The sequence below is a fragment of the Eucalyptus grandis genome, chromosome 9 (genome assembly GCF_016545825.1).
Source record: "Eucalyptus grandis isolate ANBG69807.140 chromosome 9, ASM1654582v1, whole genome shotgun sequence".
NCBI lineage: Eukaryota > Viridiplantae > Streptophyta > Magnoliopsida > Myrtales > Myrtaceae > Eucalyptus > Eucalyptus grandis.
In genome coordinates, this window is record NC_052620.1 from 933627 (window position 1) to 955276 (window position 21650).

Genomic DNA, 21650 nt, shown 5'->3' on the forward strand with positions numbered 1-21650 from the left:
AAAAAGTAGTTTTTTTCTTGTTCTTCCAAATTTGTTCCCAGGAATAAAACCTATACAAACGGATTTTTGTTCTATTTTTGTTTTGAGAAACTAAAAACTAAAAAATGAAAAAGAAAAATATAAACGTTACCAAACGCGTCCTTAGTAACTCCTAGTGAGTGGACTCCTCTCGCAATGCATACATTTAAGCCGATATTTTGACCTCACTTCCGACTCTTCCTTTACTTAGCGGAAACTATTAATGTAGAAATGAAAATTGATATTTTGAGTTTTTTCAGAAATTGATTCAAATTTTAATGAATCTGTTGCTTTAATTCGTCGCCACCCGAGTAGGAAAAAGGCTTTCGATTGATGTTCGAGACAGATCTATTTACAATTCCACAATGATCCGACGAATTCTCAGAAGAACCATTCTTCGGTAGATCGTAGAAAATTAGAAATGGACTTGCGCTGATGCGAGCTTGCTGCCCAAGGCACAGTTGGGCAAAGCTACTATTTATAATTTATGTAATTAGTATCGTCTCAATCATTAATTATGGAAGCCTTATCTTGAGCCTCCTTAATCAATTAGATTTTTTTTTTGTTTATAACAATAGATATGGGCTTGATTTTTATATTATCTATGAGAAAGAGAAGTAATGAATAAAAAAAGCAAGATTATAGAAAAACCAATCGGTAATGTAGTTGAATGAAAATTATAAAGTTCTACTTTTATTAGATTAAAAAAAAAAGGAATTTATTTGCCTAAAGAATAAGGGGTGGACCAATCGTGCTACAAAGCCAAACAATTGTGCAATGAACAATTAATGTCATTGTCTCTAAAGTCTCTTTCTTGTTTGATTGAGATTGAAAACAAAATCGATGGTGAATTTGTCATTGTCCGCAGGCCCTTTTCACAGCTCCTTACCAAGGATTCTCTAAGAGTAAGAGATACAAGCAAACCTAGAATGAGACAGCTTCCTTTACTCATGTCATTTTTTCTAGTCTTTCGTTTATTTTTATTTTTTTTTTTTGCCGAAAAAAATTTCATACTTATCTTCACTTCAAAACTCCGGCCCTTTTTTGGTTGCCGGAGATATGCCCACCGTCGTTCGGCAGGCTTGGGCAGAGATTTTTGCTCATTGGACTCGATTCGACTGGATAAGATTTGGGCAAATTTCAAAAATGGTTTTTCATTAAAGCTCCAACCAGGCTTGACTAGACAAGCTCAATTCTGACATTTTACGTGGACCCTTTAAATGTCACGGCAAGTCCTGATGTCAAGTCTAATCAAAACCCAATTATCCATATCGCAAAATTCCAGTAGATCCAACCCCGGTCCACCTGCGGTTCACCTCTAAAAAGTAAATGTAGATGGCCTCCCACATACCTTTCTCAATATGGAGTCGTTTCTAGATCAATTTAATGCGCCAACAATGTCATTGAATTCTCCTGCCTTTCCGGCTAAAAACAGAAAGTGATCTCTCTCCATCGAACCTATGCTTTTCCCGTAGAAAAACACGAACGCATTAGGGTTTTCTTTCTGAACCAAAGAAAAATAAAAAAAAAAGTTATGAGCCTCGAGGTCCCCCACCAAGCATTCCTCCACAACTCATCTTTTGCTAATATACCAAGAAAAAGGCCAAAGGGTGAAGAAGCTATAGTCGCGTTGACTTCTCAAGGCCCATATGTTCTCGAGAAAGAATAATTGTGCACGAGCAAATCGTTGGTGCTCGACTCATGAATTCTCTATGGTTTTTTGAGTTCCCATCCGTCGATTCGGATTAGGAGAGGCCAAGGAAGACACGGCAAAAGTAAAAATTTGGTAGTTGTTGGGAGCTCTTAGTCGGCAAAGATAGAGTTCAACGAGATGACTGAACAATCGCCGGCGACTAGGACAAAGAGAAATTACTGAGTTCCGAGACACGGGGATCGATGAATAAAGCTCGGTTCGATCAACAATAGGGCCTCGGAAATGGGTCCGATAATCTCGGGTGCAATTCGCTCGGGTATGCTGATAATGTCCTCCGGAGATCATGTTGCAATAGAGCCGTAGATGACGGAGGCCATTGAATACGAAGGATGGGCTGTCGTAACCATCGGGAAGTGGAGCCAGGAGCCGCAGAAGCAAACCGTCGTCGTTGGGTTTGCTCGGTAATCATTCGTAAATGGACGTCGGTGAATTTTAAGAGTCGGGTCGTATATATGTGCTTTTCTCCTTTTTTTAAACCGTTGGCGATCATCAATAGTAATAGAAATATCGATATGGGATTTGTAACGTGACGTGGACTGGTCAACCAATCAATGAACGAGCATCAGCAGCGCTGTGGCGAGGCCCTCGTAATCAATGAACGGTCCTGACATCAGGACTTCCAATGCATGGCTTCAGAAAAGCAAAGCAGAAGAGACAAGTGTTTACTGATGGGCCCCACTTTCACCTGTTCCGCCCTCCTAAATTAACCAATCCGCAACCGCAACGGGAGGCCCACCTGCAGACTCGGACCCATGAACCGCGCGACACGTTAAACCGAGGAGTAGGAGAGTGAACCCCACCATCATCGTGCCCTGCATCTCCGCAATGGCGACTTCGGCGAAGAAACCCGCCCCGTCCTCGCCGGAGATGCCCTGGAAGACCCGCGTCGCCGTCGCCGTCATCAGCCGCGTCACCGACCTCTGCTGCCGCTCCGACGGCACCGTCAACCGACGCCTCCTCGGCTTCCTCAACTTCAAGTCCCCTCCCAACCCCGACCCCGTCCGCGGCGTCTCCTCCTCCGACGTCACCGTCGACCCCTCCCGCCCCCTCTGGTTCCGCGTCTTCGCCCCCTCCGCCCCGGCCTCCCCGCTGCTTCCCTCCCCGTCCTCGTCTTCTTCCACGGCGGCGGCTTCTGCTACCTCGGCGCCGCCTCCTCGGCCTACGACGCCGTCTGCCGCCGCTTCGCCCGCAAGCTCCCCGCCGTCGTCGTCTCCGTCGACTACCGCCTCGCCCCCGAGCACCGCTTCCCCTCCCAGTACGACGATGGCTTCGACGTCCTCCGCTTCCTCGACGAGACCCCCTCCGCCCTGCCCCCGTCGCCGACGTCTCCAAGTGCTTCCTCGCCGGGGACAGCGCCGGGGCCAATATCGCGCACCACGTGGCTGTGAGGGCCTCCCTGCCGGAGCGGAAGCTCGCGAGGGTCCGATTGGTGGGGCTGGTGGCGATCCAGCCCTTCTTCGGGGGTGCGGAGCGGACGGAATCGGAGATCCGGCTGACGGGAGCGCCGCTGGTGTCGGTGCCCCGGACGGACTGGTGCTGGAGGGCGTTCTTGCCGGAGGGAGCCGACCGGGACCACGGGGCGGTGAACGTGAGCGGGCCGAACGCGGCGGACGTGGCGGGGCTGGAGGAATTCCCGGCGACGGTGGTGTTCGTCGGGGTTCGACCCACTGAGGGACTGGCAGAAGAGGTACTGCGAGTGGCTGAGGAAGTCCGGCAAGGCGGCCGAGCTGGTGGAGTTCCCGACCATGTTCCACGCCTTCTACATATTCCCGGAGGTGGCCCAGTCCACCCAGTTGATCCTCAAGGTCAAGGATTTCGTCCACAACCTCCTCTCCACAGAATAAATCTTTGTTAATCTATTCAGAAATCATTGCTAGGAGTTGTGTTGTTTACGGTCGAGGCTATAGGTTCCCGACCTGAAACCAGGAAACCGACCTCTAAAATTTAGAACCAGGAACCAGATCGGGCGGTTCGAGGGCGGCTGGTTCCTGTCTGGTTTCCGGTGGTAGAAAAGCATAGGTCTTAGGACTTGTTGTTTTTCTATGTATGGTCCGCCTGGGCACCAATGGCGATGTAATAAACCAGAATTTGTTTTGTTGGATGATGCAGTGGTTTTTGACCTCTCGTCAGCTCCCTTTTTGCTTATGCCAACAATTACCCTCCTTTAATCCGTCATTAATTTTACAAAATTAATTTTAGATGTAAAATTCCAGTAGCATAAATGTTCTTCTTCACTCGAGTCGGTCGCCATGGAGGTGCACGATATTTGATTTGAATGGACGAATATGGTGCAGCGTGCTTCCCGGGCGTGCTTGCCGGAATATGTCATCACGTTGAGGGCAAATTCTGCATTTCTCTAATCATGCATGTGAATTCCCCTGTTTTCACTTGTTCTCCTCTTTGATTAGACGAAACGAACTTTGAACGAATATACTCATGAATCCGAAGCCCTTGCTTTGTCCTGGGTTTCCATCAAAAGCTAACCCTGAAAATCGACTCGACCCTGCGTGTTACCCGAATCGGTGATGAAGCAAAAGGACGGCACGAAATCGATCGAGATGCAGAGAGTTATTTTCCGGACAAATTGATGATCTAGTAAGGGCGTGGAATCTTGTAAGTTGGATTTTTTTTCTGGCCGAATAAAGGGTCTTTTGGCATGTTTGATGCGGACAGAGATGATAAGACCAGAGATAGGCTCAGGGAATGTGTACTGATTCGGTTTCAGCAGCAACAATTTCTCCTTGAAAAACTCCGCAAACCCGACCGTAATCATCTCTCCACAAAACAAATCTTTTTAATCTATTGAGAAATCATTGTTAGGAAATGTGTTGATTAGAGTCGGGGCAATCGGATCCTGACCTGAAACCTGGAAACTAACCTCAAAGATCAGAACCAGGAAACGGATTGGGTGGTTCTAGGGCAGCCGGTTCCAGTCGGATTTTGTCTTTTTCCGTATCGCCTACGTGGGCAGTGATGGCGATTAAATAAACTATAGTTTGTTTCGTTAGATGATGTAGTGGTTTGATTTCTCGTCAGCTCCCTTTTTTCTCATGCCACTAATTACCCTCCTCTAATTCATCATTAATTTTGTAAAATTACTTTGAGATGTAATTTAGGTTGTGCCGACACATTCTAGAAGTTTCCGTGTCATGTCAGACACCCCGACACATGTCGGACACGCTCGGACACGCTTCGACAGGTGATCAACGCGTACACGTGATAAACTCTTTTGGCATCGTTCGGACACGCGTGTCCGAAATTATGAGAGGTGTCGGTTTCCAAGGCAAGCATGCAAGTGCGAAGGTCGTTGAAGAGGTGATGGAGTGGAGGCGAGGATCACAAGCGACAACAAGGCTATGACTGGAAGGGAGGGCCAGAGGAAGAGCGACCCGAGAGCCGCGACTGCGATGCCACCATGGAGGGCTGGAGGCTGTGGCTACGACTACAGTTGCGAAGGAGGGAGGACCAGAGGCGAGCAATTCCAAGAGGGGAAAATGTCACAAATAGTCCCTATATTTTCACTCCATGTCTAATTTCGTCACCGAACTTTCGATTGGCTCAATTTGGTCTGACTATTGATAAAATGTCCGATTTAGTCCTTGAACTTTCGAATGGCTCAATTTGGTCCTAAACTATTAATAAAATGTCCGATCTAGTCCACAACTTTCGATCGGCTCAAGTTGGTCCCTGAACTATGATGAAATGTCCGATCTAGTCCTTCATTACTATTTTCTTTTTCTTTTTTCCCTTTTTTCCTTTTTTTTTTCCTTTTTTTCCCTTTTTTTTTTTTCCTTTTTTTCCCTTTTTTTTTTTTCGCTTTCCCTCTGCGGAGCCGGCGGAGGGCGGCGTCCGGCGAGGAGCCCTCGCCCGGATCGGCGGGCCCCTCGCGGCGTCCCTCGCAGCGGGCGAGGGCTCTCCCTCGCCGGCGTCGGCGAGGGCTCTCCCTCGCGGATCCGGCGAGGGGCCCTCCTCGCCGGCGTCGGCGAGGGCTCTCCTCGCGGATCGGCGAGGGGCCCACCTCGCCGGCGTCTGCGCGGGCTCTCCTCGCCGGATCTGCGAGGGAGAGTCCCGCCCGCTTGCGAGGGACGCCGCGAGGGGCCCTCGCCCTCGCCCTCGCCCGACGCCGGCGAGGGCTCTCCCTCGCGACGCCGACGGAGGCGGCCCCTCGCCGAGATCTGCGAGGAGAGCCCCTCGCCGGCGTCGGGCGAGGGCTCCCTCGCAAGATCGGCGAGGGCCCCTCGCCCTCGCCCGACGCCCGGCAAGGGGCTCTCCCTCGCCGACACACGGCGGGACGGCCCCTCGCCCGTCTGCGAGGGAGAGCCCCTCGCCGGCGTCGGGCGAGGGCTCCCCTCGCAAGATCGGCGAGGACTCGCCGCTGCGAGGGACGCCGACGAGGGGTCCTCGCCGATCGGCGAGGGGCTCCCTCCGGACGCCCTCCCGGCCCTCATGCTCAGGCGAGGGAAAGCGTTAAAAAAAAAAAAAAAAAAAAAAGGAAAAAAGGGAAAAAAAAAAAAAGGAAGAAAATAAATAGTAACGAAGGACTAGATCGGACATTTCATCATAGTTAAGGACCAACTTGAGCGATCGAAAGTTCGGGGACTAGATCGGACATTTTATTAATAGTTTAGGGACTAAATTGAGCCATTCGAAAATTCATGGACTAGATCGACATTTTATCGATAGTTCGAGAGATCAAATGAGCCAATCAAAGTTCGCCAGTGAAATGGACATTGAGTGAAAATATAGGGACTATTTGTGACATTTTCCCTTCCAAGAGAGCAAAGATCACGAAGAAGAGTCGTGGGAGGAGGAGTCATTGGCTACTAGGGTTTTCAAGCTTGCTTCTATTTTAGTTTTAGGCTTTTAACAAGAAAAGTAGAAAAAATAAATTAAAAGTAGGGGTTTTGATGGGACTTGGCATGAAGGGGGTAGGTGGAGTGTGATTTGAATTTTCAAGAAAGGAACTGACAAATTGTGAAGGGAAAGGAACGCGGGACAAAGAGGATGAAATAAATGGGTGGGGGACTTTTTTTTTGGGTCAAAAAATAAAAGCATTAAAATAATTTTTTTTTGGAGGATAGGGGTTGGTAAAATAAAATAAGGGATATGTTTAGCAAAAATTCTAAAACTTATCAAGAAAGTACAATCAAGTCCTAAAACTTATCAAATTGATTCAATTTAGTCCTAAAATTAACACAGTCAAGAAAGTTAATGGAAATTGCTTTGACGTGACACCGAGGTTACATTTTAAATGATTTTTTTATATGGTTTTTTTAATTTTTTATTCAAAATCTTTAAAAATTAAATTAAAAACTAAAAAGGAAAAGCTAAATTTATTTAGAAAAACAAAACTATTCCAAAAAAAAAAGGCCGGAGCTTCCATCTCCGGAGGGGAGCCGGCGACGGTCGGCCCTAGGTGGGTGGTCGGCCCTCACCCGGCGAGCCTCGTCGGCCCCGGGTGAGGGACGGCCACCCTCGCCGGCTCGGGTGAGGACGCCCGGATCCGGGCACACCGGCCCTCGCGAGGGCCAACAACCATCGCCCCTCCTAGTCGAGGCCTCACCGGCCCTCGCCTAGGGTCGGTGATGCTCGCCCCGGATCGGGCGAGCAAGCGTCGTCCGACAAGGCCCCTGTCGAACGGGTCCGAGGGGGAGGAGCAACCGCAGCTCAACGAGCCGGTCAACAAGGAGGACAAGGAGGAGCTCGAGGCCGTCGCTCACTTCGCCAGCTCTACTGACGAGGATGACGCCGCCCCCGTAGCCAACGACAACGCCGACGAAAATGGCGAGGCCGAGGAGGAGGAGGACTATGAGGTTCGGTTGCTCGGCGCCCAAATGCTGGGCGAGCATCGCCGACCCCGGGCGAGGGCCGGCAAGGTCTCGCCCGGGCGGCGTTGGTCGCCGGCCCCCATGAGGGCCGGCATGCCTAGATCTAGGCGTCCTCGTCCGACTCCGGCGGGGTGGTCGGCCCTCACACAGGGGCCGACGAGGCCTCGCCCAGCGAGGGCCGACGAGGCCTCGCCCAAGCGAGGCCGACCACCCCCGTCGCCACCCCTTCGGCAATGGAAAGCTCTAACCTTTTTTTTTTTTTAACAATTTTATTTTTTAAATAAATTTAGCTTTTCCTTTTTAATTTTTAATCTAATTTTTAAAGATTTTGAATAAAAATAAGTTAAAAAAACCATATAAAAAAATCATTTAAAATGTGACGTCGGTGTCACGTCGGCAATTTTCGTTAACTTTCTTGACGGTATTAACTTTAGAACTTAATTGAACAAACTTGACAAGTTTTAGGACTTGATTGCATTTTTGTAAGTTTTAGAACTCAATTGCACTTCCTGATAAGTTTTATGACTTAAACCTGAACATATCCCAAAAAATAAAATAAATGAGATTAAAAAGTGATTTCGAAAAATAAAAATATTGAATGTTAAATAATACTAATAAATTTTGATTATTATAGAATATCGTAAATTTATTCAAATAAGTTCATTTTAATCTCTTGTTAATTATTAGTTTCATCAATATTTTTGTTAAAGTTAGCATTTTATTTATTTATTTATAAATTTGAATCAAATTAATTAAAAATAAAAATATTCATTTAATATACTGACGTGTCTCGGCGTGTCGAATTTTTTATTTTTAAGAAATGAGGTGTCGGCATGTTGCGTCGCGTGTCGGTGCAACCTAGGATGTAATTCCGGGAGCACGGCAGTCTCGTTCATGCGAGTCAGATCGCCGTGGAGTTGCTCCATAATTGACTTGAATGGACGAGTATGGCGCGGCGTGCTCTCGGGTGCGCCCACCCGAGAGAATCCCCTGGTTTCACTTGTTTTCCTCTTTGATTAAACGAAATGAACTGCTGAGTCAATTGTCGTGAACATGTGAATGCCTTGCCTTGGCCTGGGATTCATCAAGCTAACCCCGAAAATCGACTCAGACTCCGTGTGTAACCCGAATTAATGGTGAAGCAAAGGGCGGCACGGAATAAATGGCGCAGAGCGATTTTCCCGACAAATTGATGATCTATGAGGCGGTTGGAATTTGTTGGCTGACTATAAAAGGGTCGTTTAGCATGTTGTATGCAGACAAAGATGATATTTTGGTTTCAGCTGCAGCAATTTCTCCACAAAACCTCCGAGAATCCAGAGCTGATTCAACTTTTGCCTGAACCAGCCTGCGCGCTGTTGTCTTTCGATCCCTTTTCATGGAGAGATGAAGGCTTCAATTCCCACTTCTTAGAGGTTCAGGTATGGACAATTTAATATCATGTGTGGATTTCAACTCCGATCTTCTGCTAGGAGGTTGAGCAAAAGCAAAAGTTTGAGTGAAAAATAGAGTAGAAATACGGTAAGGCCGTCAATATATATATATATATATATATATATATATATATATATATATATATATATATAAAAGGAGCAAAACTCCCCATATCCAGAATGTTTCTAGCAAACAGATGGTAGTCACTGAGGAAAACCATGAGAATGAAGATTGATTAAGCAAGCGATCTCTTCATTTCCAAAGGCAAGCCATCCCCCTATTTCCTAACAGAGAACGGAACAGCAAAGTCAAATAAAGAACTGGAAAGAACATTTTATTTGAATTCTTATAGGGAATAGAACACTGTTGCAACGTAACGTACGGATTATTAGGTTGTGAAGGAATAGATGCGAAATGGCTATTTTCAATTTCCAATTCAAGTAATGCGGTTGCTATTACATTGAGTTGCAAAAAGTTATAGAAAATAACACTTTAAAAAAGCTTAAAAGGAAAGAGGATCGGAGTATTTTCGGAAAAGTTATTACAACTCAATCATGACGGGTGATATATAAAGTCTAGTTATCTGGGCTATAGCTATTAATGTGAACAAACGCTCTCAGAGGGAAGTAGTAGTCATTAATTGATGCAGCCGGAAGTGCAAGTAATTGATGGTAGATGAGAACCTATGAGTCAACTTATTCAGTTTGGCTCACGGATGTTGACCTTAACTCGGAAGCTGTTGTCCTAGCGTCGATAGACCTGATTGACGGTTGGGTGGCCAGCTAGGCGTGCCCAAATCTCGTGCAGCTGAGATGGGCCAGACCAAGCCCAATTATATATGTACATAGACATATCGATCGAGATGCGCATGTTTATTTTCCTCACAAATTGATGATCTATGAAGCACTTGGAATCCGTTGTACTTTTTCTTTGGCTGACAATAAAGGGTCTTTTAGCATGTTGTACGCAGACAAAAGATGATAATACCAGAGATGGGTTCAGTGACTGGGTACTGATTAGGTTTCAGCTGCGGCAATTTCTACCTGAAAACTACGCAAACCTGGAGCTGCTTCACCATTGCGCGAGCCAACCTGCACGCTGTTGTCTTTCGATCGATTTCTACTTCACATTCTAGAAAAGACAACCATTGGTAAAAGAGCTAATTTTGTAAAAGCCAAAACTTCTTATAACCAGAATGATCTACGCGACCACAGCTAATCTAATGTACAAAGCAGGTTCTCCTACATGATCATCAGCAACATAGATGAATCCCTCGCGCATGTCCCTAGTTTGTATATAATAGGAAGCAAATTCTCTGTACAGCAACTCAAGCCGGTCTTGTTTTGATTTTCTGTTTGATGAGACTTCTCCCAATTCAGGAATGCAATCCCTGCACATGATACTCAAGACAATAAGGATCAAAAGGCCTGAACACTCCGTTTGCCCATCAGCAAATTTTCTTCAGTTGCTCTGTGCCTGTTCTGTCAAAATAGAGAGAAATCTGGGAATGTGAATTCGCTCGTTTTAATGCCCACCCGATCTCCAAATTAAACCCTCTTGCTGTCCATAGCTTCCTTGAGTTTTCTTCCAAGTGCATATGCCAGCGGTGGCGGAACAGCATTACCAATCTGCCTGTGCCTGTGCTGAATGTGTCCAGCAAACAGATAGGAGTCACGGAAGCCCTGCATTGACAATACATTAAAATTAGACATTCATACAGCTACCATTAAGAGTAAATAACTGCCTTTTGGTATGCATGATTCCATCAACTACCATCGCAAGTAACATATGCAGAAGTAGTAATGCCATATAGCAGTTCAAGAGTCGAGAGTACTACAGTGTGAACCATTACCTAAGTGAAAAGTCACCTTTAATGCAAGCTCTTGCCTAATTGAGAATAGAATTATGGTCTATTAGACTGTAATTCACCTTTAATGCAATCTCTTGCCTAATTGAGAATAGAATTATGGTCTATTAGACTGTAATCCATGGTCTAAAAAATACAATGCAATTCATACAGAACATTTTTTGACTAGGTGTGAACAGGATACCTGCAAGAATCATACAATAATGAGAATTCATATACGATCAAATTAGATCCATAGTCAGGGCACAATTCCCAACAAGATGCTATTCAAGGTCTTAATGGTTTTGTCATTTTAGTAGTAGGGCAATCTTGTCGCGAATTTATTACTCCAAGAGTCTGAACATCCAAATCATATTCAATTCTAGATTCAGTTCACTGATTGAACAGCCTGCGCAACTTGTTTGCCATGCCAAACCTATTGAACCAGATGCCCTTAACCCTTGCTAACTTGCTGAAGGAGAAGTTCTTTCTCAATAAACGTTCAAAAGAATGAAGATATAGCTTATGAATTTACATCACCAAAATCCTCGACAAAATCACCCCAGAATCAAACAGGAAGTCACACAAGTAGACAGAGAGGAGGGAGATGAGAAAATTACAATTTGAGAAGTTCAAGTTTCATCCATCAGCAAAAATTAGTTTGTCATTAGGAAAATACATAGCACATCATCCCACATTGAATTCAATATTAATTATTTATCTCTGCAAGCCTCTGTAATTTGTTAGTTTATGCAGTTCACAATTCTGGTAACTAGCATTCCACTGGACGATTTAGATGATAACTTGACAATCATAAATCTAAGATATAAAAAATAAAACAGAAGCAAATTAGCATTGGCTACCCAAAGTACATAAAAGTGATAAGGGAAAGGAGTGTCACCCTTTTTAAACCCATGCATCAATCAATTTTTTGCGTTGAGTGAGATTGAACAATCTCTGTAAATTTGGTTCAAAGCTCAATATATACTTACCTTTTACCAAAAAAAAAAAAAACAATCTCTGTGGATTGTTAAATTTGTCCTTAATTCCACATTCCACTGTGGTGTTTACATAAAATGGTTCCTTTTTATGCAGTCCCCTTTCAAGTAACATTAACAAGACAACTCAGTTTTGTATCCATACACCAGATACCAGACAGATTCCAACATTAGCAAAGGAGGGTAACAATCCATTCAAGGAGGTGAAAAAAGCTGCAAATCAGAAAAGCATGATATGTTTCTCTTACTTCATCCAAATCAGCAGACACTGAAGCTATACATGATCCCTTTTTGTACTTCAAACTACATCATAATCCTTGATCCAAGTCAAGGAAAGGAAGATGATAATAGACATGAGAGGCAATGCAGAGAGAAGAAATTGACTTTTTTACCTGAGATCTGGCACATTCACGAACTGTAAGAATCCTGTCCTGATCAGGGTGAAAACACATCCCAACCTTTCCCATTGGCTGAGGATCTGTGATGGAAGTTGGAAAGTTCCCCTCCCAGTCCAATCTTCCAAACAGCCCCTTCCACTGGTTGTGCCGATTAGCTGTATTTGGAAGGCACCATGGTATCAAATCAACAACTTGTCCATTTGACAATTTAACCTGCATTTAATTAGAGGACAATAAACAGTTGAATATTAGTTGCATCACGCATAGCATATTATTTATCATAGCCACCAAAAAAAAAAATTTTAAAAAATTGGTATCTACCTTTTCTTCCGGAAGGTCACGCCAATCAGCACCTGGCCGCTTTGGAATTTTCTGACATCTGATTAAATTCAGCTCGTTCATTTCTTTAGATATATGATCAGTCAAAACTGCCATGTTTCCTCTTATTTTCTTCTGGAACCATGAGACAGGATCATTTTGATACTGCACAGAGGAAAAGTATATAGCAAGGTTAACCTATCTGGTAAGATTTGACACAACATTCTTAATCTGCAATATTACCTCCATATTTATCTGAGATGCTCCATTTATTACAGCTGGTAGATCTCCAATTGTATCCCTGACAGTCATTGCACGGAAAGGAGCTCCATTGGCAGTGCTTCGAACAGCAGCATACTGCAAATTCTCTGACAATGTGATTTTCAGCTCAGGAGCAGCAAAGACATGCATGGGCTCTGGCCACTCTGGAAGAACGTCTTCTGGAGAGGCTGCCCATATGAATGCTCTCTTCCGAGACTGAGAAACTCCATATGCTCCAGCCTCCAGAATGCCAAACCTCACCTAAAAAGATAATGTGTATGCATGCACATTAATGTCTCTCTGGAACAAATATTCATGTGCAAAAGTTAACAAATCTTTCAGAAAAATGAAAAAGAAAAAGAAATTCTCTGACAGCTATTTGCCTTTTCAGCAGACTACCAAGATTCTACCTGATACCCCATCTCAAGGAGGGATGCGAGAGTCAAGCGAAATGTTTGCCCTTTATTGAAGGACACAAAATTCCTCACATTCTCCAAGAGGAAGTATCTGGGCCTAAAGTAATCAGCAAATGATAAGAATGCTAGTATCATCTCGCATTGAACTTTACTCCATGTGCTTTGGTTGAATCTATTCATTCCAGAAAAACCCTGGTAGGAACATTAATTGGTCTCAGCATGCGTCTGAGTCATGATAACAAACCATAGAGAGTAGGGATAGCATGCAGGAAAGATAAAGATAACCTGACAGGGAGGTCCTCCGTTGATAAAATCTACTTGCCCCGGCAAAGGTAAGTTACTTTTCTCCTTCTCATCTAAAGATGCTGCGAGCTCTGCTGCTTCAGGGGTTGAAATGCAGTCATCAATGTCCCCACACTTTTGCATTATGGCCCTGCATTAGCATTCTCTTCAAGCTCAGAACAGTTACAATTGGATGGTTCCTTGGTTGTATGAGAGAAAAAACTTCCTAAAGATTGTGCCTACCTCAGGATTACATTACAGTTATTGACAAACATCAACGACTCTGGATGATTGAGCTTGAATGCATCTGCAGCAGGCTCTTCATACTCTATTGCCCATTTTGTGGTCGAAATTCCTGCATATTGGAGATTTCCCAAGTCAGAATAGACAAGTCGCTGCTGACTTGTGCATAGACAAGTAAGATGATCACCAAAAGCTATGAAGAGAGTTACCGGATCGTTGCAGTCCCTCTGATAAGCCTCCACAACCAGCAAAAATGTCTAATGTGGCCAAATTGTTCCCTTGAGATGTTTCCCTCTGTTTCTCCGATTCCAAATCAGTCTCTCCTTCCTTGGACTTCCCTTTTCTCTTTCTAGATGCAGCATCAGTATCCAATCCGACCGAATACTTGAGTTTAATGTGACTTGGCAACTATCAACAAAGAATAGAGAGAATTATTATCTTGCGCCTCCACCTTTTACTTACTTACAGGATCCATCATGCCAACCCAAGAAAAGGGAAAAGGAATAAAGGGAAAGTCCATAATCACAATTGATGTTGCTACAATCATGGGACTTATGATTCAGATTGTACAAATTCTATTAGATTCATATACAAGTCCATTCTACCCAAATTGTGTAATTATCATGCAATAAGGTCAGGATATTGTCATGATTTGTTTCTCATTCAAGTTTCAATTGATGGTTAATTAATTCTAGAATTAGCCAAATAAACCTCTATTAGGTCTAACTTTTATTGCCTACATAAGATTTGATGTTTTAAAGACTCAAGAACTAAACTCATCATAATCCTAAGTTAAGCATCTTTAGTTTAAGATTGAACAGTGTACTTGAGGCTGAAACCTTATTTTGGTTACGTTTGAACACAAAGAGATACCATAGACATGCTAACCATCAAAGGGAAAAAAATGGAGAATTGACCATTCTCTGCTTTATATTTATACACTATTGTCAGAGTTCAATTTAACAACAATTGCATCTAATAAGATCAATGGAAGGGGGATGAAATGAACACAGCTGCTTCATCAAGGAAGGGATGGGTACTTCTACAGAACTGAAAGCACATTTGATCACTTCATTTTAGGGAGTATATAAATTGACCATCGGTATGCCAGGGTCTTATCAATTAGACAGTGTAATCATGATATGCGATCCTTTTAAATAATACCTTATCGTCTAATCAATTCTCCAAATTAATACCTAATTCAGTAAGCTACTCTACCTCTTCAATCCATTGAAGCTGTTGCGAATCTTATCATTTACCATGAATTAGATTCATGGTACAAACAATGCATCTTTTGATTCACGATTGGAACCTTAAATCGACCAATGCCCAAAAAAAAAAAAAAAAAAAAAAAAAAAAACTTAACTTGACCACTATGATTGTGATTACTACTTCAATTTTATAGAAATGAAACAGGTAAAGGACACTCCCGCTAAACACCCCGTATTAGTTCTTTTATATTACAAAATGAATCAAAGTTGCTGGGAGAGAATCTAGGAGAAAGGCAAATTACCTGCTTGAGTGATCCTTTTGAAGGATCATATAGATGTTCACAGTAGAAAACATGCTGAAACATCATTGGAGAATCACAAGATGGGATGTCACTCCTCTTCCTTACCTCACACTTGCCTTCAATGCTCTCAATATTCAATATTTGCATTTCCTCACTATAGTAGACCTACAATCAACAATTACGAATTTAAATGTGTTCTTAAACAGCAAGAGTACCTTATAATAGTAGAAATGCAAATCAAATGGTGAAATCAAGAATTTAACATGTAAGAGGTTTGACAACTATAAAGGGACCAAGGATACACCTCCTGGATATCAGAACAATATGCCTTCTCAGTTGAGATATCCTCCGGTCGGTAAAATCTCCGGACTTTCATTTGAGTAGAGTTTGCCTCATTTTCTTGGACTCTTTGGGACAGATTATTTCCAGAAGTTGGCATACTACGTAAGCCTTCAGGCCCACATTTCTCCCACTCTTGAAAGTTCCGGTCTCTACTCTTTCCTCAGTGAAGAAATGGGGGCTTATGTAGACATAATCATGAACAAGATAGTCAACCCCATTGTAGATGAAACCATTCTTCAATGAATTCAATTTGAAAGTTCCCTTCTCGTTTTCAACTTCCCTCACTTTACATGAGTGGCAAACTCCTGACCCAAGACCCATTGTATCCCGAGAAAGACTAAAGAATGCACCTCTCTCAGGCCAATACAAGCTTTTACAGTAATACTCAAGTGGCAATCCTTTCTTCTTTCTCTCTTCTGCTTTTGTCCGCTCGATCATATCAGCATCAGCATCACTTTTCCTATATTGGTATCCCCAAGGTCTTGAACGAATATGTACCACAACAGTTTGTTTTATATCCGCTAGTGCAATGTTTGAGCACTCATTCACCAGAAATACCTCTCTCTCATTAGCAGCATTTCCGAGGATGGTTTGAGTTCCTCGCTTCATCATTCGTCCATGGCACATTTTGCTTCCTCTTGATGTTTCAAACATGTATTCCACATAATACAGCATAGGAAGCTCATCTAAATCCTCGATTTCCAAGGCTACTGCATCTCCTACAGCAATTGTTTCACCATGGACAACAGCTTGTCTATACAGAGCTTCACCTGAAGATGTCTGACCCATGGACTCCCCATGCCATCTTACTTCTTTATGTGTAGAGGAAGGCTTACTTCGCCTAGGTGCGGAACCAGTTTTCGGACTTTCCTCTGGATTTACTGATATGTCTTCATTCTCATCCTCTTCATTCTCCTCTTGCTCCTCAATGTCATCCTCCTCTTTTGCATCTGTGCCTGTTCCCTCTTTTATTTCCTCTGGTGAGTAGTTGGAGTAATACTCACCCCATATTCTAGTGATAAGCCTGGTTGTTGTCGCCTTCATGGCCTTTCTCTTGGGTAAAACAGGTCCCATAGCTCCCCTTGGATTTAAGTTTGGCAGGTTCTTCAGCAAAATCTTCTTCTTCTTCACAAGCCACTTGGTGTGGTGTCTCTCCTCCATTTTCTTTGAAAGACCAACCACAAAGGAACACTTCTTGATCTTTTCATCAGGATATACTGCAAACAGTTGCAGTATTATTTGACCGTGCACCACCACATACCTTTCAACAGCTGCTGGATTAGAAGAAATATAAGCCAGATGAGAATTGTCAAACTCTGAGACTTTCTTGATGACATCTGCAAATGAAAGTTTTGATACTCGGCTTTGCTCCTTCAGCATTGTAATTATGCTTATTCCAACCCTTGCTGTCTTAAGTACAGGAGTATACCATGAAGCATACTGCTTTGATGGTTTCCCGAGTCTGTACCTGAATATACAGAGACAAATCAAACCCTCATCAGTCCGCTTTCCAAAGGATTTCAACATTTAAGAGAAAACAAAATCATCATACTCTCTTCATTGACACAAAAGTATATTCTTAGGTCAAAAGTACGTTGTTCTATGCAATGCCAACAAATTTGATGGACTCATAGGTTCAATGCTCAGGTGACGTAAAACACGTATTTGCACTTTTTGACTATCTAGGCAAGGTAAGCACACTCAAGTGCGATTCCCGCCAAGCACAGAGACAAACACCTGCCAATTTCATTTACCTCACTAAGTAGACATGATATAGCTAGGCCGTTTCACAATACCATTAACTTAATTGAGGGAAATCTAGTCAGGAAAGGGGCAAATACCCAAAACAGAAGAAGCTTAGAATATTTCTTAATAGATCAAAAACCTAGTCTAGCATATTTCAATGCTCGAAGTCTCTATCTAGAGATGCACTTAGAATGACGTCAATTATGCATATCCTAGCCTTTTATATTCTTTTTAACTCTGTTTATGTTTTCACACTAGGTAGTTGGCCTAGTGGCATGGGTTACGGGGTTCGGGGACACAAGAGAGGTTCGATCCTTGACGCCCGCACTGGAATGCAGCGCAAAACTTACCTATCAAACAGAAAATTGTTTAATTCATACTTTACATGATGCTTTCAATTTAACCATATCTGGCCCCATTTTACATATATCCATCATAGCCAAATTGCCAAAAAAAGGGGACCGATATATTATCTTATTTTAAATAACATGATGTCCATACTATAGAATCAAATGCTAAGTTGAAGTACGCAATCAAAACGTATTCCATATGTCATGACAGAAATAGATTCTCCGGAGTGTAGCATTTATGTCAGTAGATACTTATTCACTCTTTAATATCTGCTTTTATCTGAGTGGCTCTTTCAATTTTCGGATTTCATAAATTATGAAAATGGAAACAAATCTCGCCTATCTCATTACGTGCACGTGTCATGCATATGCTTTTGCCCCGATCTTGGCAGGTGCACTCTAAATTTGCATTCATGTGACTTCATTAAGTACATGTAAACCTGAAATCAAGTGCACAAAAAGTACTGGAAAGATGAGCAGAATATTTTAGCAGCAAAGTACCAAGCCATATCTGTTCGAATCGATATGAAAACCATTGATGATCCGAATTCAATCATCCATTCCTTTATTGCGCTCAGGTAGATAGGCATTCCATCCACGTGCTGGGCTCCAGAACCAACTGGGGAAGATTGATTGGTGTCCATTTCAAGACAGAATCCACTTCCGTCATCAGCAGTCATTGTGCCAGATCCAAAGATTGTAACGTCAATATCATCGCAGGATTTCATTGGAAGAAGCTCCAGAGATATCAATCTAGAGTCAGAGTCATAAAGTGACCAATTATGAAGCATACTTCTTGGGAGATCATCAATGTCAACCATATCAAGTTCACTGTCGAAGACTATAAATTCATCTGTTTCCTGCTCATCATTCTTGTAATAAGCAGGTAAAGGGTAATCATTTGCTATTTCATCTTCATTAATCTTGATGTAAAATTTGGATGATCCAGAAGCTGAACCCTGGTTCTTTTTCTGTTTCCTTGATTGCCAGTATTCTTCTTCTTGCAACAATTTAGCCAATTTCACGTCCTCATCTTCCTCAGCCCCTCCAGCAGATGAACCATACTGAGCTGCTGCCTCTCCATCTATAGATCTTGAACCAATGACTATGCCTTTACCAGAAGATGCCGATTTCGCCTGTGCAAAATTGCCATGCTTATTACACTCATCTCTAAGAGCAGCTAGAGCAGGCAATTCTATAAACATACGATCACTTTTTGAAGTCTCATCCAAGCCTATCAGTTGGTTGTAGATGAAGTCGCCCTGAGAAATAAGAAAATCTTTGATCGATGATCCGTTGGAAAAGCTCTTACTTCCACTCATTGCACGTATCACCCCAGCGAGCAACTCATCAAGACCGCAGTCAGGATCTCCTCCAGAAGATTTGGAGAGCTTCTTGTAGACCTCCATGCAAGCACGGGCTTTTTCTAGAAAGTGATCGTAATATTTCTTGTAGCTAGCTGCCGGTTTGAGGCAGTCGTAATCAGCAATATCAGTCGAAAGCCATATCACCGGCGACCCTTCTTCGTAACCGGATATAGACCATGATTCAATTCGTCCAAACCCTTCGCACCTTACAGCATTCTCTTTGTCTTTCTCCTTTTCAGCGCTTACCTCGAGAGGCAAAATCAGACCCGAGATAAACAGATCATCAACTTCCAACATCTCAAGGGGCTGCAGGACTCCCTCTTCATTGTACAAAATGAACTCAGTGAGTCTCCGATTTGGCCGACCCTCTTCTCTCCAGCAGTAAGGCCAATCGCCAGAATCTCTTCATCAGCTAACTTTGCTTTCTTTGTCTCGATCAGAGACGATTTGTCATCGATAAGCACGGACTTTTCCTTGAAATCCGTGCATGCAGCAGCCCGCTTCGGCATCTTGCGGGAACCGGCAGCTTCTTCACCATCCTGCGGTGAACTCCGCTTCCTGTCCTTCTTGTTGGCTGTTGATGCCTTCTTAGGATTACCAACAGCAGCCTTCTCCTTGCCTTGTTTCCTCGCCATCCCTATGAGTACACAACCCATTCAACACTCAACACGGTAAGATAAAGAAGACCAAAGAAAAAAAAAAACAAAAAACAAAAATACTCAGTCCAACTATCAAAAACCAAGATCAACCCAAAGAAACCCAAAAGAAAACGAAGATGACAAAAGTAAGACGAACGATACCAGTGAAAGAACCCCAGTGAAAGAACCCCAGCAAAAAAGAAGCAGCACAAAAAATGCAAATCTCAGAAAACCCAGTCAAGGGAGAGCGAGAGAGAACGAGAGCGAGAGCGAGACTCTCTTAACAACACGAAACAGCACGAAACGTCTCGGTCGGGGGAAGCGACGCGAAACCCAGATTTCAAAAAGATACCAAACCGGGAGAAAATTCATAAAACATCCAGGAGAACTGGGCGAGTTTGGTAAGTACCCATATGGAATGCAAGCAAGAACAACACCCGAATCCGATAAGGGGAATCAGAATCAAGCAAGTCCTTAAATGACACCCCTTCCAGAAAAAAGGGGGCGAACGCGAAACAGAAAAAAGCGGGGGAGCGAGAGGCACATTAAATGGAACACGCGAAATGCGCGAAACCCCATCGAACAAGAACCGAAAAAGTTCAAATCTTTTACCGGGCGATGACTTTGAGGAGTCGTCATCGGTGGAGGCGGCGCTTGGGCGTTACCCACCGCCGTCGCGGCGGCGGCGGAGTCCAATAAGGCAGCGGATCCCATCGCCCGCCCAGATCTTTCCTCCCTCTCTCGGTCGAATCGGGACCCCCAGAAACCGCAACCCGAATCGGGGAATCGGGGAATCGGGGGGCTCGAACTGGGAAGGCAATGAAAACCCAGAAGAGAGAGAAGGAGGTAGAGAGAGAAAGAGAGGGAAAGATCAAAGCTTGGTCGTGCGGGAGGAGAGGGGCGGGGGAGAAGCAGCGGTGGGATCGAAGGCGGGAGGAGGTGGAGGAGGAGGAGGGATTAGCGGAAGACGAAATGGCGGGAATGCGAAATTGCCTAAAACCCAAAAAGTTGGCGCCATCGGTCAAACACCTCTCTCTCTCTCTCTCTCTCTCTCTCTCTCTCTCTTCTTCTGCTGCTTGCTTTCTGCAGAAATTTGCTCCTGCCCTCCACGTGAAAAGAGTGCGACGACCTCCCTTTCTTTCGTCTTTTGGTCTTCCTTCTCCTTCTTGGAAAAATGGCAACAGGCGATCCACGTCTGCAGGAGTTAGTAGTGATTCTAGCATCATGACTTTTGGATCGAGGGCGACGAATACGCTTATAATACACAGCGATCCTAATCATCATGACTTTTGGATCGAGGGCGACGAATACGCTTATCATACACAGCGATCCTGATGGGAACCATTTATGACGTTCCGAAGCGATCATGTTCTGTATTTCAAAAGCTTTTATAATTGTAATTTGTGTTTCGATTTATGGAATCAATAGATATATGGTCGGTTTAGGGGTTTAGCATTTGGGAGAATTATTAAAAGAGTCATAGACCCGTTGTACGGACGTGATTCGATTTTCAATGTTTCGACTTCGTTAAATGAGTCATCGGATCTATTAATGATTTGTCAATATAATCTTTGTAATCAAATTTTGGCTAAAGGCGTGTTGAACACCAGTCACTCTATGTGGCACAGTCGATTTATGTTGGAATTCTTTTGTCAACTATTTTTATTTTTTTCTAGAAAGTCCAATGTGACCATAGGCGAGGATTGGCCAGAGATCAAGGTCACACAGTGCCTGCCAACCACAAGTGAAGGTGACCATCGAGGTGGTGGCTTTACAAGGGTCTTTTGGGCAGCCTTTGCTTGCGACCAACAAGAGCTCCATGGCCATCACCTAAAGATCGATGAGGGTTGTTCGCCTTTGCTAGTAATTGACAAAGGTTGGCCAGTTGACACTTGAGGAAAAAGAAGAAAAATAAAATTAAAAATTAAAAAAATATAT

At 43.6% G+C, this 21650-nt stretch overlaps 2 protein-coding genes across 2 annotated transcripts; one reads left to right on the plus strand and one right to left on the minus strand.

Moving 5' to 3' along the window:
* The first annotated feature begins 2466 nt into the window (after window positions 1–2466).
* LOC104420066 (probable carboxylesterase 18) lies at window positions 2467–3853 on the plus strand. Its single transcript, XM_039301573.1, is given in 4 exon segments — window positions 2467–2818; window positions 2821–3046; window positions 3049–3385; window positions 3387–3853. Coding segments are annotated over 4 exon segments (1014 nt in total). The 5' UTR covers window positions 2467–2557; the 3' UTR covers window positions 3577–3853.
* Window positions 3854–10141: 6288 nt separating this feature from the next.
* On the minus strand, window positions 10142–20831 carry LOC104420089 (DNA (cytosine-5)-methyltransferase 1). The gene is given in 14 exon segments (XM_039302002.1): window positions 10142–10676; window positions 12231–12449; window positions 12558–12719; window positions 12798–13076; window positions 13226–13423; window positions 13517–13664; window positions 13757–13868; window positions 13966–14164; window positions 15270–15434; window positions 15574–15665; window positions 15668–17079; window positions 18209–19445; window positions 19448–19711; window positions 20325–20831. Coding segments are annotated over 13 exon segments (4620 nt in total). The 5' UTR covers window positions 19710–19711; window positions 20325–20831; the 3' UTR covers window positions 10142–10541.
* Between the last annotated feature and the right edge of the window lie 819 nt (window positions 20832–21650).